The sequence below is a fragment of the Lissotriton vulgaris genome, chromosome 12 (assembly GCF_964263255.1).
Source record: "Lissotriton vulgaris chromosome 12, aLisVul1.2, whole genome shotgun sequence".
Taxonomy (NCBI): Eukaryota; Metazoa; Chordata; class Amphibia; order Caudata; family Salamandridae; genus Lissotriton; species Lissotriton vulgaris.
Genome location: NC_141700.1, coordinates 519961185 through 519982480, shown reverse-complemented (window position 1 = coordinate 519982480; position 21296 = coordinate 519961185). Strand labels below are relative to the sequence as shown.

Sequence of the window (21296 nt, the reverse complement as noted above, 5' to 3'; positions counted from 1 at the left end):
ACAGGGACTTAATCCTTAATGCCGCCAGACATAATGGTCCATTCAAAGTGGCGAACAGTCAGGTGAACATCTTCCCGGATTACACCTACGAGACTCAACGCAAGCGGTTCTCCTTCCTGGCGGTCAAGCGCGAGCTCAGGAGCGAGGGCATCCAGTACTCGCTCCTCTATCCTGCAAGGCTCCGCATCATTGTCGATGACAAAACTCAGTTCTTCGACACCCCGGAGGATGTCTGTGCCTGGCTCGAGCTTTACAGGACAGGGAAAGATGGCTTCGGCTCCTCGTCCCAACAGGCGGATGAGCCGGAACAGAGACGGCGATCCAGGAGGGTATGAGGCGCGGTATCCTGGCTGACTTAGATGCAGCGGACCAACAACTCCGCGAGCTTGAAATTCGCCGCCCTGGACACCCGGAATTGCAGGTAAGGACGGCGGAGGCGAGGGAAAAGGTAGCGGCAGAGGTCGAACGGCTTCGCTGTTTTGATTATAAAGCCTATACGGTCCGATCCATCGCAGAGGGGGACAGATCGAGCGCGCTGCTGGCATGGTTGGCCAACCCCATGCGTCAGTCCCAATTGACGACAAGTATGCGTGAGGCAGACGGCACCGAGGTACATACCCAACCGGAGATTCTTAATTGCTTCCGGCATTATTATGAACGTTTGTACCGCAGTCGCTCCGTACGAGACCCTGCCCGGCTCGATAATTACCTACGTCCACTGGAGCTCCGCGTAGTGGAGCAAGAAGTGGCGAAGGCCCTGGGGTCCGACATTGAATTGGGGGAGATCCGCGGGGCCATTAAACGGATGGCGAGAAACAAGACCCCGGGCCTAGATGGCCTACCCGTGGAGTTTTATGCAGCTTACGCTGATCTCCTAGCCCCTCGATTGTTGGTGGTCTACAGGGAGGCGAAGAGGCTGGGGCGACTCCCGAGCTCGATGTGTGAGGCGCTGGTGGTTCCTCTCCTCAAACCGGGTAGAGACTCGTCCGACCCGGGGTCTTACCGCCCCCTCTCAATGTTGACGGTGGACTATAAAATACTGAGCAGTATCTTGGCCTCGAGGCTGCTGGGACACATGAGTTCCCTAGTGCATGAAGACCAAGCTGGTTTCATCCCACGGCGAAACACGACTATGAATATTCGCAGGCTGTTCCGTTTGCTGGGGGAACCATTTGTGGAAGCCCCGTCCCCGGTCGTCTTGTCGGTGGACCTAGAGAAGGCTTTTGATAGCCTGGAGTGGGACTACCTCAGTACGGTGCTGCGGAGATTCGGCCTCGGGGAGGGCTTTGTCAGGTGGACCGCGGTTCTCTATGCCTCTGCATCGGCCAGGGTCCGGGCGGGCCCAGTGATTTCCTCACAGTATCCGGTAGAACGAGGCACGCGGCAAGGGTGTTCACTGTCCCCGCTTCTCTTTGCGCTAGCAGTGGAGCCACTCGCGCTGCACCTTCGGTCGGGAGCCCACTATACGGGCTTGTGGACGCCTGCGGGCCCGCAGTATGTTTCGCTGTATGCGGACGACCTGTTGCTCTTCCTAGAGGACCCGCTTGACGCCTTACGTGGAGCGGCGGTGGCGCTCACAGAGTTTGGGGAGGTTTCGGGCCTCCGAGTGAACTGGTCCAAGACCTGTCTCTTTCCGGTACGCAAAGGTGCTCCCGCCCCTACCCTAACTAGGGAGATTCGATGGGAACCCGACTGCTTTAAGTACCTTGGGGTGTTCGTCTATCACGACCAACCCGACCTCCTGGATGGGAACATTGCCCGCAGCATTCGAGCACTTCGAGGCTGCATGGACTTTTGGGCCACGCTGCCGCTTTCGGTGGCGGGACGGATTGCCCTGCTTAAAATGGTGGCACTTCCCCGGCTATTATATTACTTTCGGACTCTACCGATCTGGGTTCCACCGGCCACGTTTCGACTGTTACGCTCTATGGTGGTCGGATTCCTCTGGGGGTCGGGCCGCCGGCGGGTAGCCCTCAAAACCCTGATGAGGCCGAAAGACGAGGGGGGGCTCGCGGTGCCGGACTTTGAAAAGTATTATCTGGCGGCGCAGCTCCAGACCTTCACCCAGGAGATCGCCAGGGAATTCCGGGGCCCGGAAGACAGGAGGGGAATGGGCATGGCCAGGCATGTTCTCTCCTTTATAGTGCTGCGACAACGTTTGGCCCTGCGGGATTTGTCGATGGAGGAGCGGACTGTCCGCCTGTGTTGGAATCGGGCTCACGCCCGAGGCCAACTGAGAACACCATATGCACCTGAAATACCGTTGGGGATGATGACGGCCCTCCCCCACGGAGGGGATTGGTCACGTTTGGCGGCCTGGGAGGATGCCGGCTTACAGCTGGTTGGGGACCTGTACGAGGACGGAGCACTCTTGTCCTTCCAGGGTCTTATTGACCGTTTCGAGATCCCCCGTGGTGATTTTCTGCTGCACTCGGCCATTGTCCGAGCAATCCAGGCACACTGGAAGAGCGGGCAGGAGGAACCCCCCTTATCTCAGGTGTGCCAGTACGTGATGATGTCTGCGGGCACGGTGAAGGCGGTCACTTGCCTTTACGGCAGGTTGATTAACGAAGGGTTGGCTCCCCTTACCACTCTGAGAAACCGCTGGGAGGAGGACATTGGCAGGGAGATCCCGGAGACAACCTGGGCCCAGTTGGTGAGACGAGCCTGGAAGGGCACACATAACGCCCGTTTCCAGCTGGTCCACTATTACGTTCTCCACAGAGCGTACCTGACCCCAGTGAAAATTAGGCGGTATTTTGCCACGAATTCGGCGGAATGCCCTAGGTGCCCAGCTCAGGAAGCGGACCTCCTCCATATGCTATGGGCCTGTCCGGGACTGTCATCTTACTGGCAGGAAGTAGAGAAGACCCTGGAGGAGGTGACGGGAAGATCCTTATCATTTGATGCGGCGGTGGGGCTCCTGCACTGGTTCCCCCATACCCCCAGGAATAAAATTTCTAGTAAATTTATCGATCTAGGGCTCCTCCTTGCTAAACGAGAGGTGACCAGGAACTGGAAGGCACGAGTTGGTCCGACAGGCGGCAGATGGCACAGTGAGCTTTTGAAGTGGGCGGCGGGGGAGAGCGCGCTGAGATATCAACTAGCTTGGAGGCAGCATAATGAGAAGGCGCAGGAGGCCGCGTTGGAATGGGAAATGTTGGTGCAGGCCCTCAGGGATTATTGTGCCCCCAGCGACTCTGAAGATGAAGAAGTGACTCGCCCTGAGTCCCGGTAAACGTTTGCACTGTTAGTCCTATTGCTTTCCCCGTGGGTCCCATGGCAGATCCTGTGACGGTAGCTCCCAGGCGCTGGTGGCGGGGGTGGGTGGGGTTTCTTTTGGTTAGTAGTATTTTGAGGGTGGGGGTTTTCTTTTGGGTTTATAGGCTTGTTTGGAAAAGCAGATGACGGACAGTGGATCATCCGGACCAGCTCAAGCATCCTGCTGAGCCCCCATTGCATCTCGCCGCCCGACCCCAGGGTTGTGGGCCGGATGGCTGTGTACGAAACTTACGGTGGGGGGCCAGAGGGTTTTACTGTGTTGATATTGCTTGTGATACAAGGCTGGTCGATATTGTAACGATTTACTAATTCCTGCAATAAAAATATATTTAAAAAAAAAAAATGATAGAGGCCGGTACGCGGCCATTACGGGTCGCTGGGAGGGGAAGACGATCTATGTTCTTTCTGTGTATGTCCCACCGGGTTTACAGTCCATCACGTTTTCTGATCTGGGTAGAGTGGTGCTGAACTTCCCTCTGGGCATGTTGGTGGTTGGTGGGGATTTCAACTCAGTTGTTTGTGGTAGTGAGGATCGTCACCCCCCCCCCCCCCCCCCGGCCTCTTTTGAGGTCACAGTTACGGGTGAGCAACTTCCTGGATGTGCTAGGTTTAGTGGATTGCTGGAGACACCTGCGCCCTAGGCAGGCACAATATACCTTCCATTCGGGAGCACATGGGAGTCTCTCGAGGCTCGATTATATCCTGGTGCCAGCGGTGCAGATGGTCTCTGTGAGGGAAATTCGACACCTTGCTCAGGGGATCTCGAATCACTCTCCTCTCTGGCTTACGATTGATGTACAACTGGAAGCCGAGGGCCGGGTTGCCCCAATTAACCCCTGGCACCTACGCAATCCGAAAACCAGGGCTGAGGAGGTTAAATGTATGGACCACTACTTTGTGGAGAATGTTGGGTCTGTGTCCTCTTCGGTTTCCCTGTGGGAGGCCTTTAAGACAGTTGTCCGGGCTCAAGCCCTTTCCCTGATCGCTAGCGCGAGGAAAAGCAAGAATGAGGAAGTGGTGAGATTGGAGACTGAAATCACGTCTCTGGAAGAAGAGCTGGAATCTGGGGTCACACCCGAGGGTTTGCATGTTTTTGCCCTTAAGCAGGCCGATTACAAAGTGCTGGTGACGGATGCGGCGAGGATGATGAGTCGTGAGCAGCAGGGGCGTTTGTATGATGTTGGTGATAAGGCCGGGAAGTTGATTGCGTGGCTGGATAAGAGAGAAAGGTTGAATCGTGTGGTGCCTGTTGTGGTAAGAGAGGACGGTGAACGGGTTGTGGACCCAGATGAGATAGTCACGGTGTTTGCTCAGCACTTTCAGAAGGTCTACGCGCCGGTCTCGGACAGGCCGGAGGAGGATTCACATTTGCTACTTAGGGATATCGCGCTGCCTAGCCTTTCGGAGTCAGATAGGGAGCTTATGGAGGTGGATTTTTCTACTGATGAAATAGCGCTTGCTATCCGCTCCCTTCGCTCAGGGAAGGCCTCCGGCCCGAATGGTATCCCGATAGAGCTGTACACATTGTGTCCAGACAAGATGGCGCCACACCTTCGCCAAATGTTTTTGGAATCGCGGGATCTCGGAGTTCTTCCCCGGGATCAGAGATTGGCGTCCATTGTTGCCATTCACAAAGATGGGAAGCCTTGTGATCAATGTTCTTCATATAGGCCGATCTCGCTTCTGAACGTCGAGCCCAAAATTTTGGCGAAACTTTTGGCGAATCGTTTGATCACGGTTATTGGTGATTTGATACACCCTGATCAGTCCGGGTTCATTCCTCATCGGAATACGGCTCTCAATATTCGTCGCCTTCATGGTGTACTGGCAAGGGCGGGGTCACTTCGTGAAGGCCATTTTGGTCTCATTAGATGCTTCGATGGCCTTCGACACAATAGAATGGCCGTATTTGTGGGCGGCCCTCGCAAAATTCGGTTTTGGTCCTAATTTTATTGGCTGGGTTGACTTCTTTATGAACAACCAATGGCCCAAGTGGTTGTTAATGGTAGGGCTCAGAGCCTTTCGTCCTAGGAAGAGGCACGCGACAGGGCTGTCCGTTATCACCGCTCCTCTTCGCGCTTGCTCTTGAGCCCCTTGCCGCGTGGCTTAGGTGGGAGCCGGTGCTTAAGGGCATTAGTTGGTCCTCTGACTTCGAGGACCGTATGTCGTTGTACGCCGATGATATTCTGTTATACCTTACTTCCCCTCGTAAGTCACTAGGAGTGTTGTTTGACGTGTTACACTCCTTTGGGAGGAACTCGGGTTTGGCCATCAATTGGTCTAAGTCCTGCATTTACCCGCTCACTGCAGAAATGCCACTGTTGCCCCGTGTCTGTCCAATACCGGTATCGCGCGATGGCTTTAAATACTTAGGGATTTATATTTCCTTGGACTCAGCCGTACGGTATGAGAGGAATCTGCTTCCGCCACTCCGCCGGCTTCGGTCCGACGTCACAGCATGGTGCGGTTTGCCGCTGTCCCCGGTTGGGAGAGCAGCCCTGTTTAAGATGATGTCCCTCCCTCGATTTCTGTACGCCCTCCAAAACACGCTTGACTTGGTGCCTGCTAGTTATTTCCGGGAGATCGAGGGCCTCCAGAGAAAGCTGGTGTGGGGCGGGCGACCTCGCATTGCGCTGTCGAAATTGACTTTGCCCTGGTACGATGGTGGTATAGCGTTGCCCGATATAAAACGGTACTATTGGGCGTCGCAACTGAGTGCTATCAACCACGCAATGTATGGTCCGGTCCCGAATCCGGCATTCTAGATGTATAAATGGCAGCTGCCGGGAGGGGACTACAATAGGGCGCTCTACTCTAGATCGGCGGGGAAGAATCTCACCGGTCCCACTGGGGTTGCGGTACGAGTGTGGGGGGCTGCGACTGCTGCCACGGGATGGACAGACAGGCTGACCAGAGCCACTCCGCTTTATGCGGCAGAAAGACTGGGCTGTCTTTGGACGACGAAGGAATTTGACAAATGGGATCTTATTGGCATTAGTAGGGTAGGAGACCTCTGGGTCAAGGATAGGATCAAATCCTTCATGGAACTTCAACAAGAGTATAAACTGGGCGATAGAGAGCACTTCCGGTATCTTCAGGTTCGTCATGCACTTGAATCCGTCTTCCCGATCGGTACCGCTATCCCAGAGTCCTCTCACTTGGAAGACAGGGTGCTTGACGGGTATGTCCCTGATAGTACCATCTCCCTCATTCATAAAAAGCTCATCAATGACCGCTCGGATCTTCTTGTACAGCTTCGTGGAGCCTGGACTGGTGATGGGCTGGAGCTGGATGACGAAGATTGGCAGGCCGCGATATCGTCCCCTAAGGAAGTCGCGATTCCGGCGTGTCTCCGGCTGGTGCAATTGAAGATTTTACACCGCGTGTATGTCACGGGTCCACGCCTGATGCGCATGGGTTACTCTATGGATGGGTTGTTTAGGCGCGGCTGTGGTATGCTTACTACTTTTCTTCATATTTTGTGGGAATGTCCGGACGTGGTGGTGTATTGGAAACGAGTGCATGAGGTTATGGAAGAGGTTACGGGTGTTTCGTTATTGCCTGAGGCCAGAAGGTGCCTGTTGAACGTGTGGGAACCGAACGATTATAGCGTAGCGCAGACTCAATGGGCCACCCTCGGCAACATGATTGCGAAAAGAGACATAGCCCAGCTGTGGGGGTCTCAAAGGGCACCACTGGTTTCAACCTGGGAGGAAAACATGGATTGGTGCATGTTCAGAGAAAAAACTGTATACATCGCCCGTGGAAGACCTATGAAATGGGGGAGGATATGGGGTCAATGGAACTCATATCGTGGAGAGATTTGAACCCCTCCTTTTGTAGAAACCAATGATATTCCTCTGTCCCCATGACCGGGCATCCCATACGTCTATATCCTATTGTACTTTACTTGCTTGTTCGCTCCTGACACCTTCATTCCCTCCTCGTGTTTCCATATCCTTTTTTACATCTGCCTTTTACTGGGTCACTCCCCCTGCTATCTGAGACAGCCACATACATTATAAATGTCACCTCAGAATTTTGTTGTTATGTTTGTTTTTAAAAAATATAAAATGTGAAACCTTTCCTTTATCCTCCTATCATCACAAGAACGCCGCATGGGCATACTGTATTGCTGCCGAACCCCCGGGTTGTCGGCTGATGAGCTGTGTACTATTTTTTATTTCGATATCCACTGCTACTGGCCGGCCCCTGTGGTTGTAGGTCTGTATTTGTATTACTTTGTCGAAATAAAGGTTTTAAAAAAAAATTAAAAAATGTCACTAAGTATGGTCGCAATAGGCTCCGGGATTAATTTAAGGATTGAAGGTGGCGAAGGGTCTAAGGGGGAACCGGATTTGATTGAAAGGACAAGTTTGCATACCTGCTCAGGGGAAACCTGAGTGAATTCTGAAAAAACAGGAATAGAGGACGTATTAGAGGAGTTTTTGAGTGTTGGCTGGTCTGGATTAGTCTGAGTGGCAAAGTCAGAGTAGATGCGAGTCACCTTGTCCTTAAAAAATGTAGCCAGCGAATTGCATAAATCTTGGGAAGCTTGGAGCATGGAACCTATTAGAGGTGTTGAGAGTTTGGTTACAACTTGAAAAAGTTCTTTCGGAGAATTTTGGGCAGATTCTATTTCAGTACAGCAGTAGTTAATCTTGTGCAAGGTGATCAAATGTTTTTATTTTATCATTGCCTCTTTGTATAGCGTTTTGGCTTTGTTATTATAATCTTTACGCCAGTGTCTCTCTAAGTTCCTGCCGTGTTGTCTCTCGAGTCTTAGTTCCTCTGAGAACCAGGGTGCGGACCGAACCCTTCGATTGGTAGAGATCTTTTTAAATGGTACTGATAGGGCAAAGATATCGTGTAACCAGTCAGAGTAGTTATTGGAGGCTATTTCAGGGTCTTCTGATGGAATGTAATGAAGAGAGGACATAGATTCTTGCAGATGTTGGGTATCAATTTTGTTCCATGCCCGGATCTGTCTGGAGGTTTGGCGGCTGATCCCTCTGCGGTTGGATTTCTTAGTCTTAATATAAAAAATTATTGCAGAGGGATCTGTCCAGATCAGAGGGCTTACTAAATGTAGAGAGATGTTACCATTATTAGTAAATAGCACTTCCAATGTATGGCCTGCCCTGTGAGTGGGTAATGTGACCAACTGATGAAAAACCTAATGATAACAGATCAGAGGTCAGAGAGGAGGCTTGCGTGTCAGAGGGAGATTCCAAATGGAAATTAAAGTCTCCCAGGATAGTAAACTCTGGTATAACCGCTATTGATTCTAGCAAGGTTTGTAGTTCCGCGCGGAAATCAGATTGAGAGCCTGGTGGTCGGTATAGTAGTGTTCCTTTAAAAGATTGGATGTTTGAAAACGTAAAAGACAAAGTTAATGCTTCACATACTGAGAAATTCGGTGTGTGATGATCTAGCTCCGCCGGCCCATTCCTCATCTCTCACATGTGCAAGTTTAAGGGTGCATCTGCCACACCCGCACTGACAGTGCCCAAGCAGCCAACATCTGCACCACCCTCCCAGTCCCCACCAGTGGCACACTGTCCCCGCCTATCGCAAGACCCCAATCGCCATCATGGAGGCCATCTGCTCACGAGGAAAAGGCGCCAGTCTCAAGTGGAGAGTAAGGAGTTAATTGGTGCTGTTGAAGTGATACGTTTGCATTTACTATTGAACTTCCTATACTTTTCATAAAGCTATTTAGTGGCCAGTTGAAGTATTGGAATTCATCTAGAAAACATTTTTTTTCTGGTTGCCCATTTGTGGGGTGGTGGAGAAGTAGACTAGGAGTCAAGGTGTCTAGTTTAGTGGTTTTATTATAAAACAGGCCTTCTAGCAGAAAACAGGACGGTTGTAAAAGTGTTTACAGTCTTTCAAAACAAGTTAGAGCACTTCTCGGTGCAAAGCCTTCTGGGACTTGTAGTCGGTTTCGACCTCCTTTTTACTTCAGATGTCTTGTGTCAGGGTGGATGGCCGTCAGTCACCGATACCAAAAGGAAAGAAAGACAAAAGAAAACTGTAAGGGGTTTGTTCGGAGACCATAAGATTCGATACGGGATGAGGGAAGTGTGGGGAGCTTTCACCCTTAACCGTCACCAGTGAGTCACGCCTGTGCTACTATGGCTTTTACTTTTTCTGATTGTGGTTCTATAACTCCATTACCCAAAAGATAGCCTAAATACTTCACCTTCCTAAAGCCTGCTTTTGACTTCTTTGCATTTACATGTAGGCCAGCGGCTTGGAGGGCGGTGAACACTTGGGTACAGTGTTGGAGATGAGTCTCCCAATCAGGACTGAAGATAACAATGTCATCTAAGTAAGCTGAGGAGTATTGCTGGTGGTTTTGCAATACTTGGTTCATTAAACGTTGGAAAGTGGCAGGGGCCCCATGTAACCCAAAGGGGAGGACTGTAAACTCGTAAAGGCCACTAGGGGTGGCGAAAGCGTTTTTTTCTTGGTCCTCCTGTTTAAGCGGCACCTGCCAATAACCTTTAGTAAGGTCAAGTGTAGTAATGAGCTGGGCTTCCCCTAGCTTCTCTATTAGTTCGTCCACCCTAGGGATGGGATAAGAGTCACGTTTTGATATGGAATTCACAGCCCGAAAATCAATGCAAAAGGGGACAGATCTGTCCGGTGTAGGCACTAACACTATAGGGGAAGACCAATTGCTGGTTGAGGGTTTGATAACACCTAGATCTAGCATGTTTTCTACCTCTTTCTCTATAGCCATTCTTCTAGCAGCTGGAATTGTGTATGGCTTTTGTTTCACTATTTTCCCGGGTGGAGTGGGGATAGTATGCTCTGCTAGTGAAGTTCTTCCTGGTAAATCAGAGAAGATGTGAGCAAAAGGGGTTAGGCTGTTCTGAAGCATGTTTTCCTGTTCTTGGGTTAGATCGGGATTAATGACCAACTGCTTTAGTGTAGAAGTGGAAGAGGAGACGTCCTCAACATGTTGTACGTCTTGTGGAGGAGGCCCTAGCCACTTCTTAAGAAGATTAATGTGATATAGTTGGCACTTTCTAGGAGTAACCTGTATCTTGTAGGATGTTAGGCCGACCTTTTCTGTTACCTTATAAGGGCCCTGCCATCCGGACTTGTTTTTCCCTATGGCAGTAGGCAACAGAACGAGAACCCAGTCACCGACAGACAACTGTCTCCACTTCTTTCCTTTGTTGTACAGCGTTTGCTGTTTCGTTTGGGCTTTTTCTAAATTAGAATCAGCGAACTCTCTTAGCTTATATAGTTTGGAACGTAGACCTCTGGTATAGTCAAGAAAGACTTCGTCTCTTCTTCCTTTTCTTGTTCCCAAACCTCTCTGGTAATTTCTAGGAGACTCCTGGGTTCTCTCCCATACAGCAATTGGAAGGGGGAACACCCTAAACTTGACTGTACTTGGCTCCGTACCACATACAAAGCGAGCGGGAGCAACATGTCCCATTCTCTACCCTCCACTGTTAGAAGTTTCTTTAGCTTCAGTTTGAGAGTGGCGTTGTAGCGCTCACACAATCCATCCGTCTGTGGATGATAAACGGACGTTTTGATGTGGGAAATGTCTAAGGTCTTGCAAATCTGTTTCATCAACTTTGAAACAAAAGGGGTTCCTTGATCAGTGAGGATTTCCCTAGGGAATCCCACTCGAGAAAATAGTTCCATCAGCTTTTCAGAAATGTTGTGTGTGGTAGGAGTTCTTAGTGGAAAGGCTTCCGGATATCTTGTGGCATAATCCACAACCACCAGAGCATATACATGTCCTTTTTTTGTGCGGGGAAGAGGTCCGATAAGATCCATTCCAACCCTTTCAAACGGATTGCCTATAACCGGAAGAGGTTGCAAGGGGACTGCTGGGGGTGTATATGGGTTCTTTCTCTGGCATACCTCACACTCCTGACAGAACTTTGTGACATGTGCAAAGATCCCTGGCCAGTAAAAATGCTGTAACAGCATTTGTGTGGTCTTTTGTGCTCCTCTATGTCCCGCCAGGAGATGTGAATGTGCAAAAAACAAGACTTGTTCCCTAAAGGCCTGGGGTACTACCAGCTGAGGATTGTCTCCCTGCTTCCCTACTCTATACAACAACTCTTTCTGTATTGAAAAAGAAGGATAGGAAGAAGAGGGCTGCTCTGCTTGTTCCCAAGCGGTTCGAAGGGTGGGGTCATTTTTCTGAGCATATCTGAAACTAGTATCCAAGAGCCAAGGAGCTTGAATGAGGAGGTTGTTCTGTTGTGAGACAAAGGAGGGAAGTTTTCGTAAGCGTTCTTGCAAAAGGAAGAGAAAAAACGGGTTATCCTGACCTAGTATCATTTGTTCTGGGAGAGTAGGGACAACTCCAAGTCTACCAACTAAAGTTTGCCCCGTAGGAAGAGTTACTGGTATCTCTATCAATGGATAAGCCTTTACATCCCCATGAACACACCAGATAGGTACTGTTCCCTGCACTACTGCCTGGGCAGGAGGAACTAAGGATTTCAGAATGACAGACTGTTTACACCCGGAATCAAGGAGTGCTTTTATCGTTGTCCCTTCGATTTGCACACTTACGTGGAAGCTAGGACCCATTTCTGCTGAATACAAAATGGAACGAGGTATACATCCAATGTCCATGGGTTCTTCCTGCTGCCTTTTCCTGGGACAGTTCCTAGCGATATGACCCCACTCTCCACATTCAAAGCACTGTGGGTTCCGTAGTGGATGGGGATCCAACTTTAAAGGTCTAGGTTTCAGAGGTTCGGGAACTGGTTTCACGGGTTTTCTTTCGGGTTTACCTGCATTACTTATCGGTTTTTGGGTTTTTTCTGTGTCCCAAGGCAACGCTCTGGGTTGTGCTCTATAGAACGTTGTGGCCATCTCTACTGCTTGTTCTGGGCTGAGGTGGTGGTGTTGTTTAAGCCACCTCTGAATAGGATATGGGAGGGCTTCGAGATATTGTTCCAAATATATCATCGCCATGATTTCATCTTTGGAATGGTTTTGAGGCTGTAACCATTTATCGGCAGCTCCTTTTAGCTTAAAGTACAAAGTCTTTGGATTATACGATGATGTACCTCTCTCTTTTCTGAACTTTACCCTGTAAGCCTCAGCGTCTATACCCATGTGGTCAAGGATAAGTTCTTTAATTTCTTTATAGGAGGTATTTTCATTAGAGTTAGCCACTTGGTATGCGGCTTGGGCTTCTCCCGTTAAGAGAGGAGCAAGGAAGAAAGGCCACTTAGCTTTGGGCCAACCTGAGGCTCTTGCAGCCCTTTCAAAATTGAGCAGAAAGGCATCAGGATCTTCCCCAGCCGCATATTTTTGAAGGGAAACATTAGGACCAGTACCCGCTCGAAATTGTAGTTGAGTGGTTAGATCTCCACGGTCATCAGCCACCTTCAACATCTGATCCACATGGTTTGCTAAGCCATCTTTGATAAGTTCTCGGTCTGCATTGGCAGACGTCATTTGTTTTTCCACCGCCCATTCTAGTTTTTCCTGTCCCCGAATTAATTGTTGAATGAGGTTTTCCATTGTGGAGGCGGCCTAAAGATCCCACTTCTGACACCACGTGTGGGGTGGTGGAGAAGTAGACTAGGAGTCAAGGTGTCTAGTTTAGTGGGTTTATTATAAAGCAGGCCTTCTAGCAGAAAACAGGACGGTTGTAAAAGTTTTTACAGTCTTTCAAAACAAGTTAGAGCACTTCTTGGTGCAAAGCCTTCTGGGACTTGTAGTCGGTTTCGTCCTCCTTTTTACTTCAGATGTCTTGTGTCAGGGTGGAAGGCCGTCAGTCACCGATACCAAAAGGAAAGAAAGACAAAAGAAAACTGTAAGGGGTTTGTTCAGAGACCATAAGATTAGATAAGGGATGAGGGAAGTGTGGGGAGCTTTCACCCTTAACCGTCACCAGTGAGTCACGCCTGTGCTACTAAAGACTGGCCCGTTATACTGAAGCTTCCCCTCCCTTCGCTCCCTCCAACGCTCGACCCCAAACAGAGGAAATGCGCCCTCGTACCTTGTGGAGCCACGTCCCTCCAGGGCCGTGGCTCGAGTTGTCGCGTTGCCAGTTAGGGTCTGGCTGCCCGTCTGTTCCGTCCTCGGGTCTTTTACCGCTCCGCGTGTCGTCCTCTTTCACGTCTGCTTCTTCCAAGTGAAAGCTTCCCGTGTCGTCCTGAGGCAACACCGAGTAGGTCCTGGCAAGCGTTCTTTCCTGGCGTTCTTCGACCGTTGGTCCTGCCGAACGACTTCCTCTTTCAGCTGCACCCCATTTGAAGGACTCCGCTTCACGTGACCTGTACGCCTCCTTCGGAAAGCCAGACTCCTTAAAGGGCCAGTGGTCCCCGGTCCAGCTCTGAAAGAACATGAGAGAAGACTGGGAGAGGTAATGGGGAAACTGTTCCAACGTGTCCAATGTGGGTGTACCTGACTGTACATCCATCTCCAGCTCCTCCTCCTCACACCATTCCATGGTAGAAGATAGGATTTTAAAAATAAGTGATAGCATAAAGGGAAGTTCAAGAATAGGCAGTTGTTGTTAGAGTGTAATTTACTCATTCTGCTGTCAATGGTATACTTGTTGATGTTTATAACTTGAAATCTATTATGTTCTAGGAGGAGCAGGTCACACCAACAAAATCCAGAGGAAAAATCAAACAAGATCAGGGGCGTGAGAGCCAGAAGGAGAAACGCCGCTCAGCCGGCTTACGGAAGAGCCAGCAGCTCATGGAAAATCGCTCACCAACTCCCACCATTACAACTCCCCTGTCTGATATGGATCGTAGCAGCATGCTTGGTGATGTTGTTCCTGATAAACTGCAAAGGTAGGTAATATTTTGATACGTTGAGCACGCAGAAGTTACCTGGGTAAAGAAATGTTGAATGATATTGAACTCTTTGCCCCCTTAATTAATTCAATGCCATGTCACCAGCATAGTTGTGATATGTCACGTTATCCCATTTAAGAGTCTTAGTCGGTAGAATCTCAGTAGCAGCTTTCCAATCTCAAAACTTTAGCTCTGTACTGTCCAAAAATGGCTATGCTTGCAGGAGCTCATGATGAAGAAATGCCATTTCACAAACTCTTGGGAACTGAATCTGTTAGCAAGAATCCAGCAGTGAAGTGAGCAGAAACGGACTGTCCATTATGGCAATTAGGCAGGGCCATACTGGCTGATTGGAAAAGTCAGTGTGTGAGCCATTTCTTTGGCTGTCTGTGGGTCTGCTTTATGGTCTGCTGGGTAGAGTTTTACTCTCAATTTTCCTGATATTGAAACAGCATGCTCAAATCCATGCAGTCTTCTACACCTTACAAAACACTTAAACAACATGACTTTACAAGTTCAAAACTCCCCCAATTCTCAAACATGGGTCACTTTTTAAGGTTTCTCATTCACCAATGGGGTCACTTTTAATTTTGTGCCCGGGCCTATTTTCTGGACCAGTCCGAACCTGGTAGTGAGGGTTTCTTAGGCCCTGTTGTAAACAGGGAGAATGCCCCAATGCCCCATTTGCTGCTTAAGAAATAAAATGCATTACCTTTTGATGCTCAGTGGGATCCAGCGACACTGCACCTCCTGTACTATTGCTACACACCTCCATGAATCATAGGGACCTACCAACACCCACAAGAAGAAAGTGCACTGAGGAGACCAGACACATCACAACAAAGCATGTTAGCAGGTCCAAGGTTTTTTTGGTGATACCTCCCTGAATATGAGGCTGTAATGACTTAAAATGAGCTGGGGGCTTTACAGTATTGTTACAGTAAAGGTGAACCTTCCACCTCAATAAAGATCACAAATTAGACAGATTGGCACCTAATTCCAACATGTGTACTAGAACCTGCTTCAACCACAGCCCAACTTCAGCCCACAAATCACACCATCATTCTGGGATCTTTCATTCCAAAACCCCACCAATTGTTCAAGCTTTATTTTGGACGTTGTAGTTCCTACCCCAAACAAAATTGAACGCCCAAGACCCAGTGCCATTTAACTAGTCTGATCAAGCTGTAAACTTTTTCTGCATGCCCTCCACTATCTTAGATTTAAACCAAAAACCAAAGGGATAACTCATCTGGGAAAAAAATGGTTACATCTTTTGTAGAGATAAATTGGTCTCCATGATCTGTACCTCAATGCCCATGTATATTCAACATTTAACTATCCCTGTCTCCTCATTAATTAAGATATGCATAGCAGATCCCTTACATGTTTGGTTAATAATGGTCTTTTTATATCATTAACTAAAACTGGTTTTAGGTCTTGCCAAAGTACTGAATCTTCTATCCTGTTCATGTTTGAAGTCATTTTACAAAATGTACATGATGACTACCCTTGTCTCACTCTACCTCGAATTTATGGCACAGTCTTCAAATAGTTCAGATTTTACTTCTCTAATTGCGCTCAAGTAAAGATGTTCTGGTCCCATACTCGAGCTGATTGGTGTTCTTCATAGCTCCATTGAGGCCACAGTCTTCTTTAATCTTTATGTGGGACCTTCGTTCAGAGCCTCGATTGTCACACTTTGCCTGTATTAACATACCTCCCGGTCTAGCTGAAAATGTAATAGAATTTCCTAAAACTGGCAGCATCCTAGAAAGAAGGGAGATTATCCAAAAGTAGATGATTTAAAGAGGGGCGTAGCCAAGCAAGCCACGATGGCGGCTGTGTGTCGCTGAGGCTCCGCGATCGGGCCTGCATACTGCCCGGTTCCTGAGACCGCCTAGAGCCTTCAACGCAGAATTCCACAATCGGACCTCACCCAGTACCTGTGGCAGTCTCCATGTCCCGGGAAATCAGCGTCCAGCCGGAGAGATGCCTGTGACTCCGGGTGTTGGCGCCGAGCCGTAAGATGGCGTCCGCACTTCCCCGTTAGCGCGCCTACAGGAGTCGGACAGACACTGAGCGCTCATCGCCCGTCAGCAATCACTACCTGAAGAGCACGTGGGACCAGGGGAGCCATTCATCGGGACGTGCTCCCACTGCAGCCCCCACCTTACAGTGAGAGGTGACATCAGACGGGCGAGGACCCTCCATTTTGACCGGAGCGGTCCTGCACCCTCGGGGACGCCATCTCGTTCCGGCGACCCGCACCGCAGCGGTCCAGGGTGGGGGAATCCCCCCCCCCCCCTCCCTACCGGTGCCTGAGAGCTGGGGCCTGCCTGCGATCACCGGGCCGAATGTGCCCCCTTGGAGGAGCCCTCCTGATTGGCCCGCCTGACCCTAAGTTGGCGCCCGAAGATCATCAGGAGTGACGAGGCAGACACTGCGGGCCCCCCCGGGGAGTGCATACCAGCTCGAAAAACGGAGGTGAGCAGAGTTCTCCCACCCTTCCATGGAGAGTTTCCTTGGTTGAGCGCCCCCTGCAGGTCACCGCTGCTGTGACTCCGGACTTATAGAGGAGAGGAATTTCCTGACCTTAACGTGAAGGCGCAACCGCTTAACCTATCCCTACACCAGACCGTGTCCAATTCCATCTTAGGGGCACAAGACCCTGCTCCCTGAACCGCCCGCAATTTCCACACTATCTGCCTCCCTGTTTGATGCACAATACTTTGGCAGGGCGGAGCACGACAACAGACATACCTCGGTCAGTGCGAAGCCATCCCACGCTTCTGACTGGGTGCCCACAGGACTAACTGGTGAGAGCCGACCCGCCACACGATTCAATCGTCCGGAGAGGCGCCTACTCAACGACGCACTCCTTGCTGAGCCCTGCACTCCCAGGCGGCTCCGTGATCATCACCATGGGGAAACCGAGGACGACGCAGCAAACCTCAGTGCCAGAGACTGCCCAGGAGAACATGCCCAATACGCGGGCATGGACACACGCTAATGCGTCACAGGCTGACCCAACAGTATCAGCCAAACTGTACCAAGTGCTGGCAGCCATCGAACTCTCCAGGCTGTCTATGGAGGAGCGGCTGGGCACCCTGGCGGCCGATATCAGCCTAATCCGCGACGACCATCGTAAGCTGGCAGACAAAGTGAAAGACGGAGAGAAGACGCTAGCCGGCCTACAACACGCTGTCAAGACACACCAAAAAACGCTACAGGATGTCCTCCACCGTCTAACTATCATGGAAGAACGTGCGGATGATTTGGAAGGTCGGTCGAGACGCTGTTACATCTGCGTGCTGGGTCTGCCAGAGGGAATTGAAGGCTCAAACCCCCTGGATTACATGGAGATGTGGGTGAAATAGTTTACCCCGACCACGGACCGGACTGCATTTTTCTCCCTTGAACGCGCCCACAGGGTCCCTGCCCGCAAACCGCCACCGGGGTCTGCCCCGAGACCGATTCTGGCAAAGTTTCTGCATTTCCGCGACAGGGACGCAGTGTTGCGGGCGGCCCGACTGGCTAGCCCCTTGCACGTAGAAAACAAGCAAATAATGATTTTTCCAGACTACGCACGAGCAGTACAACAACAAAGGTCCTCCTTCCTGGATGTGAAACGACGGCTACGAGCAAACAATATCCAATATTCCTTGCTCTACCCGGCTCGCCTCAAGGTTCTACACAAGAGCTCCGCCATCTTCTTTACCACCAACAAAGAAGCACATGACTGGGCGGATCAACACTACCCACTACAATCCAGAGCTGAGACCATACGCAACCCCAGCCCCAAACCATCGCGATCCAGAAGACGCGGCCCGAAGCACCCCCGCTGCGGGACCAATAGAGTGACCGGGTCCTTCTCCCAGGATTCTCCAGACTTGACACAAATTGTGAAAGAACGCTGGGAGGCACTACAGGCAGTGATCGACCTGCAGACATCCCCCCTAACGCAGGATACAGATCGACCCCCACACATATTCACATCGGAGGGAGAAAACAACAGCGATGGAACATTGTCTGGCAGGGACTCCGTCACGCCCCCCTGGTTACCCCACAGACAGCTGATGCTATCCTAGATGGACAAACGAGCACCTCCTCGACATGAGAGGATCTCACGGACGTCATCATGGGCACCGACACAAACTGGACTCCCTTGCACTACATATGTAACACAGCCATATTACGACGGCTCTAGCGCGACATCCACTGATCCTACAAAGGCCCGGCCAGCGCGCTGCCTCGCGCACACACACTGTCACCCCCGCAGTATTTTGTCACACCCTCCCCCTCGTGGGGATTTAGTTTGGATGTATCATTCCCAACGATGGGTCCTTGGTATTGGGATTGTTTCCAGACCCCAGTTACACAGGTTAACACCCCGGTTCAGTTCCGTCCCACTCCCCTCATGGCATGGTATACGTCAGGGTACTTGGCACACGTCGGAGAGCAACATCATGGGTCATGTGGGCGTCTCCCCCGGCTGGAGGGTTACTGGCTCAGAGTTTCCTATAGATACATATCCCCCTTGAGTGCCTTGATGCGGATACATGACAATGGCAGTGCAACACACTGACACTAGTATCCTCACACTCAATCTCAGGGGCCTTCACACACCGGGGAAGCGCTATGCTGTATATTCATACATAAAACGTCATAACGCCAGGATTGCATTCCTCCAGGAGTCACACCTCACTGGCACTGAAGCGGGCAAACTACAAGCTAAATGGCGTGGCACAATCTGTGCCATGACTTATTCGGCGTATGCACATGGTGCCCTGATCTGGGTTAGACCAGGGACTCCATTTCAGGAACTCAGACGGGTGGTGGACAAGGAGGGCCGATACGCCCTGCTAGAAGGGATCTTAGATGGCCAAGCAGTTCTCTTAGGTAGCATTTACGTCCCCAACGTAGAGCAGGACAAATTCTGGGACCGTCTCACGGGGATCCTAGCACAATTCACTGCCATCCCATGGATTCTAGGTGGAGATTACAATTGTACGTTGGACCTTACCCTGGACTGATCTCACCCCCCACCCTTACACTCCCCCGCCCACAAGCAAAGTGAGAGATTTCGGGTCTGGGTCACACAATGGGCACTCACAGATGCATGGCGACTGAACCACCCACAAACCCGACTATATTCACTTCACTCCATCCCACATAACTTACGGGTACGTCTGGACAGATTACTCTGCTCTGCGGCGATTCTCCCCAAAACTTTACACACAGACTATATGGGTAGGATCGTATCGGACCATGATGCTCATATACTGCGGTTAAGCTGGAGACCCCCGCACCCCCCGGTCCCCACCTGGCGTCTACCCCGAGACTGTCTAACAGATCAGGTCTTTAAACATGACCAAGGGCAAAGCATCCAAGACTTCTTCACCCACAATGCAGGCATGGCTTCATCGGTATTAGTGGAATGGGACGTATTTAAAGTAGTGGCCCGAGGAGACTGTATTAAGCAAATAACAGGGGTCAGACAGTCGTTAGAGCAGGCACTCACTAACACTGAACAACACCTTGCAACGACCACTAAACAAGACGATTCGTCCGAGGAAAGGGTAGCACTCGGGGCCAAGACCAAAACAGAATACCAAGCGGCCTGTGCTGATCTCCGCCGGTATAATTTCAGAGCATATGCCACCCGGATGCATAAAGAGAGAGATAAAACAGGCACACTGCTAGCATGGCTGGCCAAACAGGACACAGACATGAAGCCTATAACTGAAGTCATTGATCCTCAAGCACTTTGGTGCGGTCTCAGGACGAGATCCTCCTGGCGTTTCAACAATATTATGAGGAGGTATATAGCAACCCGACCCCAACCGCACAGGGCATAATCGATCATTTCCTAGATCCCCTAACGCTCCCCACAGTTACGAAGACAGATAGGTTGGCACTAGACACAGAGATAACATCCACTGACATTACCCAGGCTTTGCATGCCCTAGCTCGTAACAAGGCACCGGGACGGCTCCCACTGGAATGTTACATGACTTTTTCCCCCCTGTTTGTCCCTCGATTAGTACAGATGTTTGCGACCGCGCTCGAACAGGGGGAACTGCAAAATCCCTCAGGGAATCTGTAATCGTTACCTTCCTAAAACCACATAGAGACCCGCAACTTATGGCATCTTATCGTCCCATCCCCCTCCTCTCCACAGACTGTAAAATCCACAGGATGGTATTAGCGGACAGATACACACAAATTATACGCCCCCCCGATCCATCCGGATCAATGTGGGTTCGTCCCCGGTAGAAACACGTCCCAGAATATACGTTGCATTTTTCATGTTCAGGATCAGGTGAGTGACACATACCCCCGATCAGCCTGTCTCATCCTAGACCTTGAGAAGGCCTTTGATACCCTCACTTGGCAGTATTTATTCTCAGTCCTACAACGAACAAATGTCGGCCCATCCTCTTAGCATATACACGACTTCTATATACCAAACTCAACACACTTGTCCGAATAGGGCGACGCATCTCTACGGAATTCGTGGTACAAAAGGCAAGGCAAGGCTGTTCCCTCTCGCCTCTCCTTTTTGCCCTCGCGGTCGAACCAATAGCCATACGACTACGACAAGAGGGCACACACTGGGGCATCCCTATTGCGGACACCGTACATAGCGTCTCCATGTACGCCGATGATCTTTTAATATACGTACGGGACATTACAGACGACCTGACACCTATTTGGGCGACACTCACAGAATTTTCGGAAGCCTCCGGGCTAAAGGTAAACTGGGACAAATCCATGGTATACCCCTTCCATCCAAATCTGTCCCCTCGAGACATATGGATAGGCACTCAGAGGGTGTCCTGGAGTGCGGAGGCTCCCCGATACCTTGGGAGCCGCCTATACCACTCCCCAGCCGACATCTTTGAGGGCAACCACTGTAAGGCACTCGCTGGCATCAGATCGGCAATCGGTTTCTGGAGCAGACTCCCGTTGGCCCCGATTGGCCGAGTGGCTTTGGCTAAAATGATAATGGTCCCCCGGTTGTTATACCACTTCATGAACTTACCAGTGATCCCACCCAGAACCTTCTTCTGTGAACTAAACTCCCTTCTTAGTACATTGATCTGGGGGTCTGGTAGGCATAGAATAGCACTGAAGACACTGCAGTTACCTACAACCCAGGGAGGACTAGGAGCCCCCTCGTTTGAATCCTATTTTCTAGCG

The 21296-nt window shown here is 50.5% G+C and overlaps 1 protein-coding gene across 1 annotated transcript in view; it reads left to right on the top strand.

The window, feature by feature from the left end:
* The window catches only part of HYDIN (HYDIN axonemal central pair apparatus protein), a 2950008-nt gene that overhangs the window by 1690760 nt on the left and 1237952 nt on the right, over window positions 1-21296 (top strand). The window contains exon 48 of the mRNA XM_086945295.1: window positions 13879-14087. Within this exon, the coding sequence (XP_086801421.1) occupies window positions 13879-14087 (209 nt within the window). The remainder of the gene's footprint in view (window positions 1-13878; window positions 14088-21296) is intronic.